This window comes from Diorhabda carinulata, chromosome 1 (assembly GCF_026250575.1).
Source record: "Diorhabda carinulata isolate Delta chromosome 1, icDioCari1.1, whole genome shotgun sequence".
NCBI lineage: Eukaryota > Metazoa > Arthropoda > Insecta > Coleoptera > Chrysomelidae > Diorhabda > Diorhabda carinulata.
This window is the reverse complement of record NC_079460.1, coordinates 26862149-26884043: the sequence shown is the minus strand read 5'-3', so window position 1 is coordinate 26884043 and position 21895 is coordinate 26862149. Positions and strand designations below refer to the sequence as shown.

Here is a 21895-nt window from a genome sequence, read left to right as displayed (position 1 = left end):
AACTATTTATCATCAATGCGAAATCTGGAGCTGTGGAAGTGTTCCTACAGTAAAACACAAAGAGTTACATCTCAGTATTAGAATCCATCATGTGGAGCATCGCGCTCTAATTTTATATTTACGACTAAAAGAGTTGACCCCAACGCAAATTCATTGTCTTTTCTGACAAGACAAAGAAATTTTTTTAGCAAGATTGGTAATAATAGATGAGTCATGAATCCAGTATTATGACGTGGAGATCTAAAAGCAGAGTGAGTAGTGGTATGATCGAGCTTCACAACTGCCGAAAAAATTCAGGTTGTAACCTTTAGCAGATGTCTTGATAACCGTATGTTGATTTGCCGAAAACGCATTTTTAATAGATTACCTGTAAAAGATGTTTATTATGTCAATTTACTTCCACAATTACGTGAGAAAATAAAAAAAAGAAACTCCGAAAGCTGCGCTGCATTACGATAAAGTAACCAGTCACAGGCAGGCTCTGAAAAGTTGATCATCTGCGATATTCTCTAGATCTGGTCCTCAGTCACAATCGACTATTTCTAGTTCTTAAAGAACACATACGAGGTAAACCATCTTCTTCAAATAATGAAGTCATACATGTAGTATATCAGTGCTTTGTAGATATTGAACAATTTATCTTTTTTTTTTCATCCCAAGTGGGTCAGAGGCGGATGAAAGCAATGGAGAAGGAAGAAATGAAACAAATGATATAACATATAAATTCATTTATTTTTTCTTTTAAATCATTTACTACTAAATAATGATAGGATATCAAATAATATTAACAAACTCTACAAGTGCTTAACAACTATAATGGTATGGGTGAAATAATATACAAAAATATATTAAATTTGTCAATAATTTAAATTCATTCGGCAGTTGAGGGTATGCTCAAACCCAAATAAACATATTAAGTGACCTAAGTTAAACTTATCTACAGTGTGATTTATAATACAAATATACATGCTACGAATTTATTTATCACATTGTTCATAGTAAAATTGCCAATTAAATAGGATAATGGAAGATCAATACTTGGAAAAAAATAATGTAGGAAAATAAAGTTCTACAATTAGATCTATAGAAATGATAAAAGAGGATAGATATTTTTTCACACTACCACCCACAAGTGTCTGACTACGTGAATTTTTCTTTATATTTTTATAGTTGTATTTTAATGAAATCTAAGTATAGTATCCACAAAATCATACCTCATTGTATACCTATAATAAGTTGACTTTTTATTACATCCGTGTTTTTTAATTGAAAAATAAGGTAAAATCATAGAATAATGCACGAGACAAGAAGTATAATTAATGGATATTGTAGAAGCTAACTAAAAATATATGAGAAAGATTAGGTGGCAAAATTTTCGTAAAGCTGTCACATAGGCTAGTCTTAAGACTAAAAAAACTATTATTATTAATATGTACGATGACTTGCTAATAAATGGTAAAATTTTTCTTGGTAGTCACAGACTATTGTTTAGTAGTTTATAATTATAGGTTGGATAGAATTGTGAACTTCTTTATCACATTTAGAGATACAAAAATATGAAAGTATATTTGAGTGATATAATCTAATAAATTGCAACTTTTAGAAACAACTTCAGGTTGTTTTTGTTGTTGTTTTTATAGCCTTATTCTAGCATTTTAAAAATCATTAGAGCAAGTCCACTCAGTTACAGTGTAACAAATACCAATTACCTACATTAGATTTGATTGTTACAATTTTTTTCCGAATATGATCCGCCAATATATTAGATTATAATTTAGTTAGAACTAGTATTACAAAACTTTTGGTATTTGTAAAATAAAGCAAATGTAAATATGATGTTCCATACATATCTCGCCATTTTTCATTGTTGTGAACATGGTTTTTTAAATTTATGTTTGAAACCATTTCAAAAATATTGAAAAGAATTTAAGTATTGAAGTAATGGCAAATCCAGTAAGAAAAACAGTTAATTATCCAATACTTACTATTGCTCCCACAGTATGTTAAGACAATATAAAGAAAGTGTAAAAGAGATTGGATACTTTTGATTAGGATATACTGTTCTATCATTCATTACATTCACATATACTGTTTAGAAATTTAATCAGTTCATATTGTTTCAATGTCTTCATATATACCTAATTCTATAAATAGCTTCACTAAAAATTTTTAAAAATAACTAAATTGAAGTCCATAGGAGTTAATATTGCAAACCATGTAAAAGGAGATTTGAGGAGTCTATTTTAAAAGCTCTTATTTTAACTATCCATTTGAAATTACTTATTCAAAAGCGAATATTTTGTGTTGCAAAGTTGCGAATTGTTTGAACTACTCTGTCGTAACTGAACATTTCCAATATTATATTAAAAACTCCTATAAAATGGTACATAGTTCTTTTCAGTTTATATTTGCTATGACTACACCCTGTATTACATGTTTCATGGAACAGGTAAACACCCATGCCATATTTACAATTAACACCAACCAAATATTAATGGCGAATGTACTTGTTATAATCTGAAATAGTGTTACCATAAATATGTTTTATTATTGGTAGTTATCGTCAAAACAGGAGCAAAAATTGAGGACTACGGTTAAATACAAAGAAAAATATTTAGATTTTGTTGTGTTAACATGTGTAGAGCAGCATTAGTTGAGAAGCAGGTTCAATTTGTTTTAGTAAAAACCTTTCACAATGTGCACATTAGGCTATTGGAGGGATTTATGAGAATCGATGGTACCAATAACACCTTCTCAAAAATTATTACAGCGATTTTAAAAATATCAAAATTCTTCAATCACACATTCTACCCTTATTCCAAAATATATGCTAGCAGTACCGTGCCCAGTGGTGATGATGTCATAAACTGATGCTATATTGTACTAGTGAAAAACAACAACCAACATCTGATCGTAATCAGGTTCGCTAGATGAGCCAAACTGTGTTTAAAAAATCACACTAATTGTTGCGAAACCTAACATCTCCTTTTTTGATATAGATTGTAGGTTATATTTTTTGTTATTACATAATAACTTTGGAGGTCTATATGTTCCTTCAGATATATTTAAATTAGAATCGTAAACATTGTAAGCAACACAAGCACAATTTTAAATATGGCGCTGATATATAACTTTAACGTGCCGGCCAACAAAATATTTCTAATATCATTATCACTGGCAAGGATGCTGCTGCAAGTTCCGGAATATAAGCTCTTTATTCCTCCAACAACTGGAATTGAGGAATTGAGAGAAGAAAATAACTTCTTCAAATTCAAAAGAATGAAATGTTGATTTAGTACAATGTTACAAATTGATGAAAATAATGGTCAAAGATAATAAACTACTTTGCCACTCACCACTCAGTCCAGATCTGACATCTGGTTTTTTGCATACCCCAAAAGAATGTTACTGTTTTGTTATGTGTTACACCAATTATTCTGACCAGTCATATTTGATTGTTATCATTGTATCTACTTAAAAATTAAACTGCGAGAAGCGAAAATCACTTTTTGGGCGAGAGAATCACATTTTTAGCAAGTTCTAAATATGCATCTGTCATATAAAACTGTAATTATTTAGAACTTCAATTAAAGATGAAAATATAGCCCCTAAATCAAATGAACCACTTCAATAAATAACCTTCCAAAATTTTATGTTTTCTTAAGTAATATGCAATCGAATTTATACTTCTCTTTATATCTTCATAAAAAAGGGAAGGGAAGAAAACAGCCAATCAATAGGAATTCCGTTTTTGTTTTTTCGAATAACAAGGGGAGTTATCCAGATAATAAAGATATGGTAAAAGTCCAAGCCTCATGATCTTTCTGACTCATTTGGAAATATAGTTTAAATAAACATCCCTATTTTGGAATGGTTATTTTTAAATGATAAGTTGTTCATTTGAAACAGTGTACCTACTTAAGTTAGTGTAGAACTAAAAATGTTAATCCAAATATATTAATTCATTTTGCTAATTAACAGTTCAGTACAATGAATGATATGGATACTGATTATGATAATCTAGTGATTAAATTGAAATGAAATATCAGTAGAAATTAATTCAGTTCATTAAATTTTCTGCTGCGTGCAGATTTTTTTATTATTTTTGCGATATAGTAACACCGAAAAAACCGATGACTTTGACTTTTGAGTTTGAACATGGCATATCTAGTATCAGTCACAAATTTCAGCTCTATTTCAGTTATTGCAATATCGAATACATTTCTTATTTTTATTGTGCTAATAGTATTTTAAATTAAATTTCGAATTTGTCGTAATTTATGTCAAGTAATCCGTACAATACAAAAGGACAAAAGTTTTTAATAAACTGAAATAAATTTTTTTTTTGAGTTTTAAATATTTGTTGAGTTTGAAAAGAGTGTTGGATTATATATAATGGATAAATATTACAAAAATAGTTCAATTTTGTATAAAGATCAAAGCATCCGCAAATGTATTTTAATATAAATAGTTTAAAAAATTATTTAAATATAATATATAACGCAAAAAATAAATAATTAAATATAGTCGTAATTTTATTCTCGAGTATTTTTTAGTATAACTCCATCATTTTTTCTAGGATCAACTTTGCTATTGAAAATATTTGAACAGTGCCCTTCCAAAGGCACTAGGTGTCAAAATCAATTTATAAATGCTGAGACAGGGTTGATAGTATAGATGTGCTTCTTTCTTTATAATTGAAATTATAAAGCTGTTAAAACCAGCAACATATTAAACTTCCAAAACATGTACGTTTCCAGAAATTGTTCTTAAATATGTAGAAAGTTGGTGGTTAATATTTTTTATATGGTCAGAAGCCTAGGTTTCATAAATGAGAATGGAAAGATAAAGCAGGCAATGGCATCTATAGTTTTCAAATGATTATAAACAAAGAATTTTTTCAAAGAATCTTTGAAGCGAAATATTTAGAGAAAATGTTAATAAGCCAAACGTGTAATATTTCTTTGAAGACCTGAATGAAATGGTTACTAGATATTCCCTTGAAAATGGACATTTTTTATACATAGCAGAATCTGTCATCTAAAAAAAGGTATCATTTTATGGACAACCATTAGAGCCATCTGTGCATAGATATGATGAAAGAAAATGACATTATTTGACCAAAGGTTCAAAGTGAAAAGTGTCTGATGATGAATTAGAAAGTATAAGCAGTAACTAAAGTGAAAATATGGATTCAGCTTCTGATGAAAAGGATTTAATGGAGGTATCAATATTATGTACAACTTAGGTTTTCTCTTATTTAACAAAAACATATTCCCTTTATAACTAATTGAAAACAGGTTTCTTTTGAAGGCAGTTGGTTGCTGATGTAGTTTCAGGTCAATAATAGAAATATTCACTATTGTATTGTATCAGTAACACTGAAAACGATGTTATGGTTAAACGCCGCGACGAAAAAAATTTGATTTTGTTTTCCCGATGATATTAGCAACTCCAACAAACTACATCATATAGAAGAATATTTTAAATTAATCAAAGAACTAAACAAAAAATTAAAAAATCACCAATGAGATTACCGCTAATAAAATAGTCTAACTTTCCTGATTCCTCACTGCAAAAATGTTAAAAAAATATTTTGCACAAGCAACAGCTTAACTAATCTCCAATTTATACTTTTTAATTATGGGAGATTTATAGCCTTTCAGTTTTAATACTTTTAATATTTTATTTTCTATAGAAAAGTTTGTATTCCATCCCCTACTATTTAAATTTAATAATATGTGAAGATGTTGCTAACTCAAATTGTTTTCAAATTATCGTGCGAGTTGTGAATATGACACTAAATGTCTTTGGTACCTTCAGCTTCCAACATTTTTTTGAATTTATTATTACTTTGTAAAAATTGTTTGAAACAAAATCAACAACATTAATGTTAAAGCAAATGAAACTGGCAGCAATATATTTTGTAAAATTATTTGATCTTGAATATTTATCAAAGCGAATCAGTTTTGCAGCAGCAGTAAAAGTTGATACTTCTAGATATATTTGATAAAATCTATAAAATGAATAGCACTTGCGGATTGTGATACAAAAATAGTGAAATCAACGTTTTGACGGAGGGATTAAATGTGTAGGTAACTCTGACGGTAAATCATTATTATCAATTTTAATATTTATTAAATGCATAGCTAAAGCAAATTCTTCCTCGTCTAACATACCGTCTCTATCTACATCTGCTAGTTTCCAAACCTTGCTAAGTACTGAGTTTGGAAGCTTCGACTTCACCATTTCACGTTTTGCAGCTGAAATAAACGAAATAAACGTCAGTACAGTATTGAGTGAGTAAATAAAAGAGATTACTTCTAGACTCACCAAGCTTTTAAATCGTAATTTAATTTTAATCTTATTTTATAATTGTGAAACACTGACATATCATATTTAATGAAAATTGATGCAATTTTAATCATTCATGTTAATATTTTATTCATCTTATATATATATATATATATATATATATATATATATATATATATATAAACACCCTCTAAGATTGTAGTAATTTTAAAATGTGAAAACCAATGATGATTATAATCCTTCAAATTTTCAGATTGGTATGTCAAAGGACAAAGAATGAACTGAACTATATACATTAATCGATCACCCTGTATACCCGTCCATGGTGTATGATTTTGATAGCCAAATCTCCGTTTAACTGAATTGAATCTTTTTTTTATATACTGTATCGTTTCTTATTCGTGTAAAAAGTTATATTTCGATATGAACACCCAGTAAAAAAATATATGATTATAGTATGTATGTAAATGGTGATGACTATTTAAATTGCGAGTAATAAAAGAGACCTATAAATGAAACTGACGTTGACATACAGACAAGGTAATTGTTATCAGTAGAATACTGATGAACAAATACCAGATAAGGTTAAAGTACTATAAATTATCAATCGATTAATGTATACCTCCGGTTGTATAATATTTAATTACAACAAAACTACATACACAAAATTATACGTTGATAAATGTTATAATGCGATTTGTAAAGAATAAAAAAATAGCAGAGTAGTTTTGTTTGTATTTTATCCTGTATATTATTGTAATGTTACGTAAGATAATTGCATGGGTTTAAATGAAAATATATCTGTGTTTTATACAATATTTGATTGTATAGAAATACAATAAGGAAAAAAACTAAAATACAAATTCACAAACCAAAGTTTATACAGTGTAACCTAACCATTTATGGAATAACACAGTTTGTGCCAATCTTTTAGAAAATTATTGAAAACTTCAAATTTAACTAAAACATAAATTTAAATTGTCTAGCATAATATCTACTGTTTTGTTAATAAATTTTTCTTAAACTCATTTTAACGAGCTATAAAAATTAGGCCCTATTTAAATAAGGTTTCTGATTGGTGTGGAGTGACTTCTTGGATTGACCATTATACTTCTTGTCACAATTTAAACAAGGAATTTCATAAATTATGTTTGGCAATTTTACTACAAAAATAATAAAACACCAATCAATAAATTAATAATTAAAATGTCTATACGCGCACAAATATTATACTGACGTCTTCTAGTAACTTTAAATACATCAATAACAGCAGCCTACTAGATTCATATCAAATACCTGATTATTTCTAAATTATATTTTAATAGACCAGACAATATTGCTGATTTAAAAGTTAGGATAACGGAAGAAATCAAAAAAATAACCCTTGAGGTCATATAAAATGTTAAACGCGAATCGCCTCGGTTATTGTCAAGAAGTGAATGATTGTCATTTTAGACATTTAATTTAATTGTAAAGTATATTGAAAAATACGTTCTAAATATTATGCGACATTATTATCTCAGTTATGATTGCACCAAATTCAAAAAAGTTACTGAAGAGAGGACTAAAATACCTTTCCAGGACGACAACGTTTCTTATTTAAAATTTTTGAGAGGGGGAATGCTGGGGGGATGATATTTTCATACTGTAAATTGTCAATTTAAGAATAAACACGAATTGTTTCAGGTTTTTCACATAGTACAGCTAAAATTGAATTTATTCCATACATATGAACCGCATTGTATAATAATTGAATAATCATAATATTCAAGTCCTGATGATGACAACATCGTTGTGGAAACCGGTCGAATTATAAAGGTTGTAAATATTATATATTCAGTGTGAAATTATTTAATCTTAGCTTGCGATAATCATATTTCGTTTAATAGGCATATCCTGTTAAGTTAGGTCGCTCTAAGATTACTGAAGCAAAGCTTTCTTTTTATTTACAGATAGGTAATTGATACGAAACATGGCCGAATCTAAGAAAAAGTGTCGTCAGTACAGTGTTAAATATTTAAAATTCGGTTTTCTTTCATCAAAGCAAATTAATGATTGTCCACATGCATCAAGGCTGGAATATTGTCTAAGAAGATTCCATCCTGATAAAATAGGTAAAGATATGAAAAATTTTCAAACATTGAAGGAAAAATATGAAAAGTGACTCTTACACAGTATGTTTCCTCCAACGTCTGAAAGCAACAATGATGGCTTGTGGGCAGCTTATAATATCTCATTACTTATAGCAAAAGCTGGAAAACAACACACCATTGGAGAACAGTTAATTTTACCTGCTGCTGGGGTTTCAAAAACTGGTCTGCACAAATCTTTATAAGAAATAGCAAAGACCCTGGATAAAAGAGGGCTGAACTGGAGACGAGTTAAACAGGAACTAAAATATAGAATTAAATAGAGAAGAAATATCACCTTTACACTTATGGTAGAAGATGTAGCGGATAAGTGAGTACCTTATCAAGCCATAGAACGTAATACTTTTCTATTATTGAAAGAAATTTATTTTTCTTCCTATGCAGCCGGTTTTGTCGGTCTTTCTACTTTACCAAGCAATGATGCTTAATAATCTCCTATTATTTTTTACTTTAATTAAAATAGTCAACCCACATAGTTCTTATCTAGGGTGGGTATTTCTTTTATATAAGAAAAAGAGTGAACTTCTCTTCGAATTATATTTTTGGTGTCTTCTTAAAGGACTTTTACTGGTCTGCCTGGACTTTTCTTGGGAGGTGAACACTATTTACAGCTTAACAGTAAATATTGATGCGTTAAACTAAACAAATATACTTATAAAGATCTAAAAATTTTTGGTAAGGCACCATTGCCCTTACGGCGCATAGTTAAGACGAATCTAAAATAGGGTTGGAATTAGACAGAGGCACTAATAGAAGGTTAAGCGGTACCTGTTAAACGCAAAACGTAACCGTATAACTTACTACATAAGTAACCTACACAATATTTCAAGACCTATACCTATGACCGACACCGAAATTGAGCCGAACTGGACAGAATTCCCCATTTTATTGCTCTATACATTTCCGAAATAGACTATAGTAAGTACCCGTTTTTATGACCAGATACTTAGTTCAGATAAGTAGACTTTTTGCCTGCTTTTATTATACCATTAAACAAACAGATGGTTTTGTAAGCATTTATGGTCTCATTGTAAATTATAATTTCTGAAAGTTGAAGGTAGCAACAAGCTCCTCAATTACATTTTTCCAGTCGCACATTATGAATGAATTTATCATTCCAACAAATATTGATGTTAGTTTATTTATTTCACGATTTACCTATCCATAACTTCCTACAGTGATAATAGAAACAGCCTATTTAAAACTATAGAACAAATTAATTATTTCTAAAAAATGTTACATATAAAAAATCCTGGAGAAGAGCAATTTATATTTTCAACTGTAGTAGTTGATGTCTTTTTTGTAACGTTATAACTATATTAAATATGACGCCTTGGATGTATTTTTTAATTGTATATATTTTTTGTATCACACTTTAATAGGTTATAATTTCAAAATATATGACTCATGCTTGATTTACCTATAACAGATTTGTGAATAAAATAATTTTGTTAAATTAGTACCAGTAGTAATATAAATATATTTAACTCAACAATGACCTGAGTATTAATATTTCTATATTATTTTGTGGTCAATCCAAAAAGTATAAATAGATAAAACAATAAATAATATTTTCGATTATTATAACTTTTGGTTCCCCATGTGAAACCAAGACCGGTCCTGGGTTAGTTGGTACACTTATCGGTAAGGATGAGGCCATTGTATAAATATCTTTACACAATGATAAAACTGAAAAAACGATTATAAGTAGGTATTTTAGTAGTAGTTGATAAGAAAAAATTTTTTTCTTTATTAAAAAGAGTTTTTTTTATTTATTGGTCTTATCCAAATTTTCGCATTGATCCTTAACTTTCAATACAAAGCCAATGAATATAATATTTATATTAAAATCAGATTATTTAAATATCTTTGATTCGTATACATATATACTTACAGTAGAAATTGTTTATAACGACCGCCAAGGGGTCAGAGAAACCTGGTCGTTATAACCGGTGGTCGTTATAACCACCCCATTGATAAGCGTGATAAAATTTTAGAAGAGAGAATAAAATACTAGAGGGAATAAAATACAAGTGTAAAATTAGCATTACATGTATTAAAATTAAATATACATACATATACATACATATATAATATTTAGTGTAATATTTAGTAAACAAAATACAAAGATGAATAAAATAAAGGAAACTACATACATATGTATCTAAAAGAAATCTGTGATAAGTTTTTGCTTGACGCTGTGTTTTTCGTAGTAAATTTTTTCGATTTCTCTTTCCACGACCATCAGAGCATCTTTGACGTGTGGCTTTGGCTCTTCCTCAAAAGAAAAAAAATTTCTCACCGTTGACATCGCCTTCATTGCAGAGCTGGCCGAAGGAGGAAGAAATTCCGCTGATGACGTTGAATCTTCCGCTTCATCTTCTTCTGAGGAATGATTTTCATTTGAGTGAGAAGCTGATGCTATTATCTCGACGTCAGTTAGCTCTGACGATGTTTCGATGTTTTCATCGACAGCAGCATATTGATTAAAATCGATATTTATCCCCATTTCGGGAGGTAAATTAATATTTTCTGCCCAATCCGCCAGATTTTCGGTATTCGACGTTGAATTGGATTCTGAGTTATCAGAGCTAAGAAATCCTCCATGACGGAAACAATTTCTTATTGTGTCACCGTCCACTCTATCCCAAGCTTTTGAGACCATTACTATTGCTTGTAGCAAATTAACGTTATGTTCAATATTTTTTTCAATATTGTCGATCATTTTCAATACCAATAGCTTCCTGAAGTTAACTTTTAGTGCCTTTATGACCCCTTGGTCCATTGGTTGAAGCACAGATGTAGTGTTTGCTGGCAGGAAAACTAATTTTATGCATTTTAGAGATGCCACATGAGGATGTGCTGGGCAATTATCAACTAAGAGTAAAATTTTCTTGTTTTCCCTTCTTAGCTCTCCATCCCACTCGCGCAAAAGTTTTTCAAACAACTGGGATGTCATCCATGACCTTGTGTTGTGTTCATATTGCACTGGTAGGTTCTTAACGTTTTTGAAACACCGCGGGTTTTTTGATTTTCCGATGACCACTAACTTTTTTTTAACGCTCCGTGTCAAATTAGCCGCAACTAGAACGGTGACACGGTCTTTCGAGTGTTTTCCACCAGAGCATTTCTCGCCCAAAAACTTGAAAGTTTTGTCAGGAGTGAGTTTGTAAAATAGCCCGGTTTTGTCGCAGTTGAAGATTTCTTCATCCACGTAGCCTTCGCGAATTTTCGGCCAAACGTTACCAAGCCAATGATCCTTCACCCCTGCAGGGACAGCTGCCAATTCACCTGACATTTTTGCGAAGACGATATTATGGCGATTACGAAATCTCTGAACCCACGATGGGTCGGGTTGGAAATCTTTGTTCAGCATTGCGAAAAATTCTCGTGCTTTTGTAAGTAAAATCGGGCCGTTAATAGGAACGTTTTTCTCCCTGTGCTGTTTAAACCATTGAAGTAATGCTTTGTCTAGATCGGTGTGCTGAGTCCTTCTAACTTTCTTAACCAAAAAAGATTCCTCTTCAAAACAACGTCTTATTTTTCTTTGTTTGCCCACACAGTGGATATCGTTGAGTGGGAAACGCCGAACTCTTTAGATAACATCGTATTAGACTCACCTTCTTGCAGTCTCCAAATAATGTTTGCTTTTTCTTCAATTGTCAACGATTTTCTTTTGGACATCTTGAACACTTGACACTGAGCTCGCCCTTTGAAGCACAAGAACACCTGATGGGAAAAGTAAACAAAACACCCCACCCAGTCTTCCAAATTTCGTGGAATGAACTGAGTAGTGACTGCATTCTTCCTTTCGACGAAATGCCTACGTTGTTTACATTCTGTAGGTCGCTATAGCCGATTTAACTTCGGGAAATTTCCCAAAATTACGTTACTATAACCGATGTCGTCGTTATATCCACTGTCGCTATAAGCGATATATTTCCTTTAAGAAAGCATACTGAACCAAACTTTTTCCAAGAATCACGTCATTATAGCCGGTACGTCGCTATAACCGACGTCGTTATATAAAGTTTATACTGTATTTGTATATTTTTTATTTCTGGTTTTATTACAATTCTTTTGAATGGTCTTTTTTGTTTGATTTTAAAAACCCTTATTAAAGATAAGTATGAGAGTGTTTTTACCGTTGTTGTGAGCATACCAAGAAATTTCAATGATGTGTAGTTGTTTTTGAGAATGATACACAGGTATGGAATTATCTTAACACAATTCGGAAAAATTCTGTCATTCCGACGATGATATAAGATACAATTAAGGAAATTCCAAATAAGGGTACTACTGGTGGTTATTCCATTTATGCCCGTTATTGAAATAAAATAAATTCAAGTTTTTGAACATAAAAAAATACTTTACCATAACCATTACAATAAATATGTATGTTAAAATTGATGTTCCTTATTTCAGGTAATGCTGTTTTAGCAAACCTAAGCACAAATCACTAGAAATAAGCTGATCTGCAGCAAACATTTCAGTGAAAATATTAGTCAATTTAAAATATTGCCTTCTATTGCTGTACCATTCCGCTACAAAAATGATGAAGGTTCAGAAAGTGAATCGGATAGGGAAAATTTGGATAAACAAATAATCCAATTGAATGTTTCCTCACATCCACAAACCTATTCAAATAGTGATTTTATTGCCCCGATTCATTCCAGAAACATTGACATGACAGATAGTTCTATCAGTAACCATGAAGATGAAGAGTGGTTGAAAGAGTTACATAACCTTCCATCTTGTTCTATGGGAATTGGAGGTAGGAAGCAGTCATTACAAGAAGAAAATGAACGGTTGAGAAAGAAACTAACCAATGCTAGGAAAAAAGTCAATAACCTTAATACTCAATTGAGAGCTACAAAAAAAAGGATTATGAAAACGCAACTCTCTGCGAACGTTTTGTATGGAGAAGGAACTCTCGTGAATTTTACAAAATCTCTTGTGAATATGCAATTACGACATAAGATGAAATCCCCTTGGTTACTATCTGAAAAGAAAACTACCCTGTCATTATTTTATAAAAGACCTAAGACATACAGGTATTTGCGACAAAAAGGGTTTATTTTGCCGGCCATATCAACAGTGAAATCATGGGCTGCCAATTTTCGTTGCAAACCTGGATTCAATAAAAAAATTTTTATGCACCATACTTTAAAGGCGGATACGATGCTGCCTTACGAGAAGAAATGTATTCTGATGTTCGACGAAATGTCTATTAAGAGAAATCTTGAGTACAACATGAAAATAAATTTAATTGAGGGTTTCGAAGATCAAACTGGGCGAGTTTGGAAGAAAGCCTTTCCCTGTCAGTGAAGCTTTAGTTCTCATTCTCAGAGGAATCTATAGCAACTGGAAAATTCCTATTGCCTACTTTGTATCGAATGGTGGGGTGTCATATGCTTCTTTATTGTGTATAATTACCAAGGCATTGGAAAAACTTAGTGAGACAAAACACATAGTCCAAATGGGTCGGGTAATGGTTATAAAAAAAAATAATTTCCAGAAAACAAAAATATTAGAATGTGAATAATGTTCCGAAGCAACACTATCATATTTTTTAATAAATATTTTGAGAATTTGAAAAAGATTCAAAATTACAATAAATTTACTTAATTTGTTGGCCATTCGAATTTCCCACTAACAATGTTGTAGCTGTAAAATGCATAAGGAATATATAAGGACCGTACTACTTGTAGTTTCTGATAATTTTTTCAAACGCTCAATCTATAATTATTATAATTTTATATCAACAACTTCATAAAAACTGTAGTTATTATTGTTACTTTATTTAATATTTCTGTTCGATATTTTCTAATAAATTCATTTACTAAAACTTTGAGTGTTTTATTTAGTTATCTAATATGAAGGATGCAATTACCTCAGAGCAAAAATCCGAGATTCCTGACGTTTATGCCAAAATCTAACATTTTTTTTATTCACATTCATTTATTTCAATTTATTCATAATGTACTTCATAACTTCACATTGTTTTGAAAATACAAAATTTTAACCCATCCTACTCTATTTATATTGAAATCCGTCTCTTTACAATTTAACTAAAGGCCAAGCTTTAAGTAATTCCATAAGATGTTTATTGCCCAACCGACCTCTGACCTGTTAGAACCTTCATGCTAAAAAATTATCATCCAAGTATCTTAGAATTATAAGCAACAAATAGATTTAGTAAGTTCCGAATATCGATGACAGCATTTCTTCAAGAAGGGACATATTGCACAATTGAAGAATTCTACAATGTCATTAATTGAATTATTAGTACAATATTGTATTATGATACATTTAGTATATTTCATCTCGTTACGTTCAAAATATTAGTACAGTTAGAACTTTTTACAAGTTATTGTTTTTGATTTTATCAAATATATTAATATAGTACGAAAGGGAAACAAAATCAAAAATATTTTTCCCAGGAAGAAAGGGGAAAATGGATATTATAACGAATATTACTAAACGAAGCTTGAAAAAACGTTACTGCTGAAAACTGGCAAAAATTTATTCAGCATATTATCAAAGAGGAAGAAAAAATGTGGGAATTAGACAACATTATTGATCAAACTGTAGAACCTCTCATGATTAATTCAAGCAATCCATCCACTAGTTCTTTGGAATAAAATACATATATTGCAAATATGTATACACTTTAAATAGATTACAGGAAATATTTGTAGACTGTTGTATATAATATAGTAATGTGTGGTTTAGTATATTTTGTATTTTTATTTTTCATACTTACATGTATATACTCGTATTTATAAATAATTAAATAAAAATAACTGAATATATTAAAAAGCAATAATATTTTGTTGATTACGAAAAACACATTGCAACGGCTATGATGGTAAGGGTCTTCTTACTTTTGGGGAGATTCAGAAGTTGGTGTGAAAGTATTAAAATAGAGAGAGAAATAAAGATATCATTCAATTTTGGAAAGAAAAGGATGGCCATTCGGATTATCTAGGTAACCGCTTACATTTTAGTACGGTCAATTATGGGGAAAATATATAAACAAATTTATTTCATAAGCGGTTTCCATATTATATACAACCAGATGACATTTTTAGAATTTTTATTGACCAGTTTAATGGTAATATACCAAGAATATATAAAATTGACTTCCACATTACTGATTAATTAGTTTAAACACACACATACACACACTGATCGCATGTAGTACTCTAGTTGACCTAATTAACAAATGATTTTGAAACTTATCGACCATAAGTAGTAATTATATATCTTAAAAATAAATTTCAATGATTTAATACCTATATATTTTGGACTGAACCAAATGGTAATCTGAAAGGAGAAAATATTGCAGGAATGAAAAGGATGAGATATATGAGGAATATGATAAATCCAACGAGAGCAGAATCCAGGTGAAATATTTTTTCACACTATTGACTAAAATAATCTACGGATTCTAAATGCTGGTTCTTACTAGGCGAGTAATTTACTCGTTTACAAAGTAATTTAGTAACAAAACTTGTATTAACAACAGAACAAGAGCCGAGTAGCATGTGTTCTCACTGACTAATCGGTCGAACAAATCTGAACCTGGGCAATACCTGCAGCAAAATATGGCTGGAGGGGAAAAGCAAAACTATATAAAATATATAAAAATCGTCATGGTGGAAATGGGACTAAGATAGGAGAGAACACAAATCTATATATCCAGTAGGTAACAAACGAAAAAGGCTTAAGATGTCTGTGATTCGTGACTACTGTAAATTTTTTTTCTAAAATTTTTATGCTCTGGGACTTTTTCTTCGAAAATCACATTTCAGGACTAGGAAAAATTACGTAAACATTACACATAATCATTTTATGGTTATTAATACACAATTTTTATTCGTTTGGAACGTAACTATTTCATAGAATCTTATCGAGATTATTACCTAACTGTGCAAACAGTTGATAGAAATGCAAATGATAATATATCGATAAAATTGAGTCAAGTTTGTAGAGTTTTTATAAACTGGTACATTGAATCGGCCGAGATATTACATAATATCAATTTTATGAGTCATTGAATACATTTATAAAAGTGCTTAAAGTAAACGTAACTTGTTTCTTGAAGCACGATATTTTTCAAAAAATTATTCGGTCTTTTATTATGCTACAAGTGTAGAGCATCAGGTGGATTCAAATGTGATGAATAAGATGTAAGGATAGCAGGCTACTAATAGACCTGGAATGTAGACACATTGCAAGAAATATATTTCGTTTACTAATCCTATTGTGTCATAATACAAAGAAATATTCTTTCATTTGATAGATTTTATTTATCATGTTAGTAATTGTCTTTAATGCTGATGCACACGGCATATTTTTAATACGCAGACTATTTGGCGGTAGATATGTGGAAAAAATGTTGTTTTTCTTTAGTAATACATACTTTTATAGGTACCTCAATCTTATGGAATTATAACTATTAATCGAACCAATACATTCGTAGTTTTTGAAATATTTAAATTTCATAGTACATATACGTAATGAATATACAAATCATTTCTGCTTTGCCTGCTTTGGATACTTTTCTGTTAATTTCATCAAGAAAATATAAACCCGAAAAACATTGATGTTCGAGAAACTTGGATAAATTCAAAGGATTCAGTTTTCGCAGTTTACTTACTTTAATAAGTGACGCGTGAGCGTGCGAATGTTGACACATTTGGAATTTCCGAACAACTATCAATTACATAATTTGAAAAAAAGTTCACTCTCTTTATTTTAAAAAAGAAATACCCACCCTAGATAAGATTTTAATGGAGCTTGGCCAGGATGACAGTATTCCGTTGATAACTAAAAAACTTTTATGGACCACTTTGAGAAATATGGATTTTGTCTGGGAAAAGCATAACTGTAAAGCACTTTTACTGGAAAGCGATGAAATTGTTTGCTGGCGACGAAATTACTTAAGAAGTATAAAGCAGTACAGAACAGAGCAGAAGAAAATCTTTTATCTTGATGAGACGTGGAGTAATGAAGGTTATACAGGGTGATTCATTAATAATGTCCAATCTCTGAACTGTAGATTCTAGACCTCAAAATATGATGATTCTGCTCAACATGCCTCATGCAAATATTGCTAGTTAAATACGCCGTGGAAGATATAGTAGAAAAACATAGTGTAATTGTGCTGCGCACACCGCCATATCATTGCGAACTGAATCCTATAAAACTTATATGGGCGCAAGTGAAAGGATTGGTAGCAAGACATTGTAATAGCAATGAAAGACGTTAAGCTAATGTTTGATCAAGCCATTAAGGAGGTGACATCAGAGAACTGGCGAAAAGCAGTTCAGCATGTCATTCAAGAAGAGGAGAAAATGTGGGATCTTGACTACTTGATCGATCGGACCGCTTACCCGTTAATTATAACGTCAAGAGGAGATGACAGTTCCTCAGATGATGAAGAATATTATGATTTTTTATAATTCAATTTTTGTATAATGTTCAATAAAAAATAAGTGTACCTGATACTATGTACATAATGCCCAATTTTTATTCTGTTAAAATAAAATTCTTTCCTTTTTACGAGTAAACTCAAAAAATAAAAAACATATTAACTATTGCAAAGCCCACATAATTAGAAAACAATGAAGCAAAAATTGTGATGTAAGTATTTTCATAATGTCAAAAAAATTCATAAACTTTAAGTTTGAGCGCTGACGTGCATCGTTTGTTCTGAAATTGATGCCTCAAAATTTTTTCAAATTTTCCTCAACTATTGCAAAAGACACTCGATAAGTAATCTATCAACAAAAAATTGTGATGTATTTTTTAAAACATAAAAAAATTCATGGAAATGTAATATTGAGTATGTAATAGTTGAAGAAAATTAGGAAAAAAACTCGGGGCTTCGATTTCAAAACTAACGATCGCGTCAGCTTTCAAACATAAACTTTATTATTTTTTTTTTTTGGTGCAATAAAAAATACTTACATCACAATTTTTGGTCAATTGTTTTTAAATTAAGTGATCTTTGTAATAGTTTTCTTTTTATTTTTTGGATATTTGGTTCAGAATAGTGAAATATGTACGAAAATACACGTTTAAAAATGTTTTATCCACTTAATCTTCAATTTTTGGTAGTAAAATTATGTAGCCTATTATAATGTAATTAAATGTCTTCTCTATAAACATTTAGTTTATGCTGTAAAAAAATATTTGTGGTCGAAATCCGTTTACCACACCTAGTTTTATTTTTGTCTTTAGTTCCAATTGTATCGTAATTGAAAGTAATTTTGGCACTTGTATGGATATTGTAGCTAATTGCAGTGAGTCTATATATGTAGTTAATATACTTCATAGTATTTATACATAGCCAATGTAAAGTTTAACTTTTTAATTTCAAGTGTGACTCATCAATTCATAGATTTTTCATATTACTGTAATTAAGAGTACAGCAGTCTGATACTAAGCACATCTAATTAATTATTAGTTTCATACATTCAACCAAAATCTGTCCTGTGAATACATAATTTCTGTAGTAATGCCAGTAGTATTCATGTAATAGTGTTATTAACATTTAATAATGATAGAACTAGATGGTTAAATCTGATGGAGTTCAGTAACTTTATGGTTATAACTATGTAAGATCTCAAGAATAGTAATGGTAACAAGTAAACTTTAAGGGGAAGGCACATAAAATAACATTAACTGCCACATTAGCTTCATTTGTTAATGTGTAAACTTCATCTACCACATATAATATTTTTAGAATTTAGTATTTTGTGTCTGGATAATTCAACTATGGTCTTTTGAGTTTCACTTTTTCCATATCCAACAAGTACATAGTTTCAAAACTAGTAGAACACTATAGTGTCCAAGTGTATTATCTGAAAATTGGTCATGACCTAAGTAGCAAGTTTCATGACCACAAATATAAAAGTTTTAATATGAGCAAAATGAAAAAATGTTTCATAATATTCTCAATAAGTCAAGAAAACTATCACAAATATCTAGGATTACATCAACTAATTAGCTATGAATTTTAACTAAATAAAAAAATATCTTCAAGTATTTAGAATTAGTTATTATATATTATTTAATAAAGTAAACTTAGTAAAGTAGTGGTGAATAGTGTCTTAAGTCCCTAGTACTAAAAATGTTACTAAAATATTAGGTAATTCATTTAAAAAATTTTTCATTCCATAAGTATTTCACAGAAAATGTTCTTACAGATCACACTATACTACAATAAATGAATATCAGTTTCTTGCCTACAAAAAAAAGGCTTCGATTTATAACATTTGAAATTAAATTAAATGAAAAATTAATTTTCATTGCAGTTTTAAATACACATTCTGTTTTTTCTATATGCAATTGTTTGTCCTGAATATTAACCAATTTTGATTGCAGCTAATTTGGCAAGAAATGTCCTAAAATTCAAGACAAACACTCATATAAAATTATCTAACTAGTTTGAGTTTCACGTTTATTGAAATCTATCAATTTCTGTACTTTGAAAGTTATATAATCTAGCATATTTTGTTTTATATTAGATATTAGTTAGATATCAATTTTCAATAAACCCATTTTATTACATAAAACAAAATTATATTCACCTGTTCCTGTAATTTTTCCATCCACAGGACACAATGAATTGAAGATTTCATCATATTTAGGCTTCTCTCTGAGTACTATCCAGTCTAACTCTCCTGCTCCAGCATCTATACCTTCACCCCTCTTATAGCCAAATGGTGAAATTGTATCTTTAACATTTGTAAATACTCCACCTTGAACCATACCATCACCATTCTTAGCAGACTTCTCATCTGCTTCCAATGGAATTTTTGCCATCAATAATGATATATCATCAGACAACATTCTTTCAACTATATCTAATAATTTTGGTTTTATGGGATTGAATTTACTAAAATCTAGATTAATTAAAACTTCCTGCATTTTTTTTAATTCCGGAAAATCTCCTGGAGAAATATGATGCTCCCTTTGTAATTTGTCATATATATGACTTAAATTCTTGATTAGTTCTTTTTTCTTTGAATCCTTACCAAATACAGAAGGCATCTCTTTCCTAAGTTCAGCTATAATATAGGCATGAACCTGTGCGAGTCTAGCTCGTTTTATCAAATCATTTAGTTTTCTAAGAGCAGCATTTCTTGGTAGTGATTGTAGATCTTTAAATAAGTCTTGTTCTTCATCCTCAAAAAGTCTCCTATTTACATCATATCTTAATGGTTGATCCCAAAATGAACCTATATAAACTCTAGCCACTTCTGGTGTTTGTAATACTTTTCCCAAAGACCACATAAGAGCTCCATATACTCTCATAAGTTGCTGGTGATCTATCATATCAGCTTTATTTAAAACTATACGAATTTTATCATCATGACCTCGTAGAGCTTCTATTGATCTTCTGAATTCATCAGAAATATCAAGTTTATGTGCATCAAAAAGAAGGATAATTCTATCAACTCTTTCTGCAAACCATTCAAGTACTCCAGTAAAATCATATCCTCTGTCAACTCTTTGTTTTTCTCCAGATAGTATGCCAGGGGTGTCTATAATTGAAATATTCTGTAGTACTGGAGAGTTTACCAAGGAACATTGAAGACGATTAAGAAAAGCATTGCCAAACTTAGACAGAGGTCTAAACTGCCTCTTAGGGTCAACCACAAGAGCATTGCCTGGTATCATACCTTCTTTATCATCATACATCACTGCTATGAACCTATCAGTTGTAGGTTCTGGGCCAATTCTTATCCCTGGAAATTCCCTTTCTAACAAATATTTTATAAAAGTGGTTTTTCCTGTAGAATACTGCCCTACCAAAAGAATCATAGGCTTTGCATCAAAATCTGAATCTTCCAACTTTGGAGAGTGAAAGTCATGAAACTGATAATGTTCTTCAAGGGGTAGAAGTTTGTTTTTGTAAATATTTTTAAGTCCTTCCACCACATTTTGATATATTTCTTGTTTACTATTATCCTTTGACAACCAACTGAACATTTTTGAACTATTATTACACTTTCACTATAAACTATTATTAATTTCAAATGATACTTTCACGAATCTATTGCAGAAATGATTACAGAAACATATCTATTAGTAATAATAACTTGGAAACTCCCACTCGGTACAATCAATTTGTGATGTTGGTTAAACTGTGCTGACACGTCAAATTGAAATTAACTAACAAGGTTTTGCAAAGGTCGACCCATTAATTCAAAATATTTTTGTAAGAATTATTTTTTGAAACGCCGCAAAGGCTTGTTTTCGAACGATTGATAATTTATAATATTTAGTAAAAAGAAAATCTTAAGGCACTGAGAGACTTATTTTAAGATTGAAATATATTTGGGACTGACACTTGACTACTGTGCTTGACAGCAAAGGTTGCCATTATTTTTGCAAAGAACTGTTGAAACACA

At 30.2% G+C, this 21895-nt stretch overlaps 1 protein-coding gene across 1 annotated transcript; it reads right to left on the bottom strand.

Moving 5' to 3' along the window:
• Positions 1-713: 713 nt before the first annotated feature.
• LOC130894331 (EH domain-containing protein 3) lies at positions 714-21628 on the bottom strand. Its single transcript, XM_057801078.1, has 2 exons — positions 20069-21628; positions 714-6263 (listed from the first exon to the last, which is right to left on the bottom strand). Exons 1-2 carry the CDS (start codon positions 21471-21473, stop codon positions 6064-6066), a joined length of 1605 nt encoding a protein of 534 aa, XP_057657061.1. The 5' UTR covers positions 21474-21628; the 3' UTR covers positions 714-6063.
• Positions 21629-21895: the final 267 nt, after the last annotated feature.

Bases quoted from the DNA above. Each gene is read 5' to 3' on its own strand.
- LOC130894331 (XM_057801078.1), bottom strand. From the start codon at position 21,473: ATGTTCAGTTGGTTGTCAAAGGATAATAGTAAACAAGAAATATATCAA. The intron at 6,264-20,068 runs GTGAATATAATT...CGTTTATTTCAG, and splicing joins TGGAAAAATTACAGGAACAG to CTGCAAAACGTGAAATGGTG.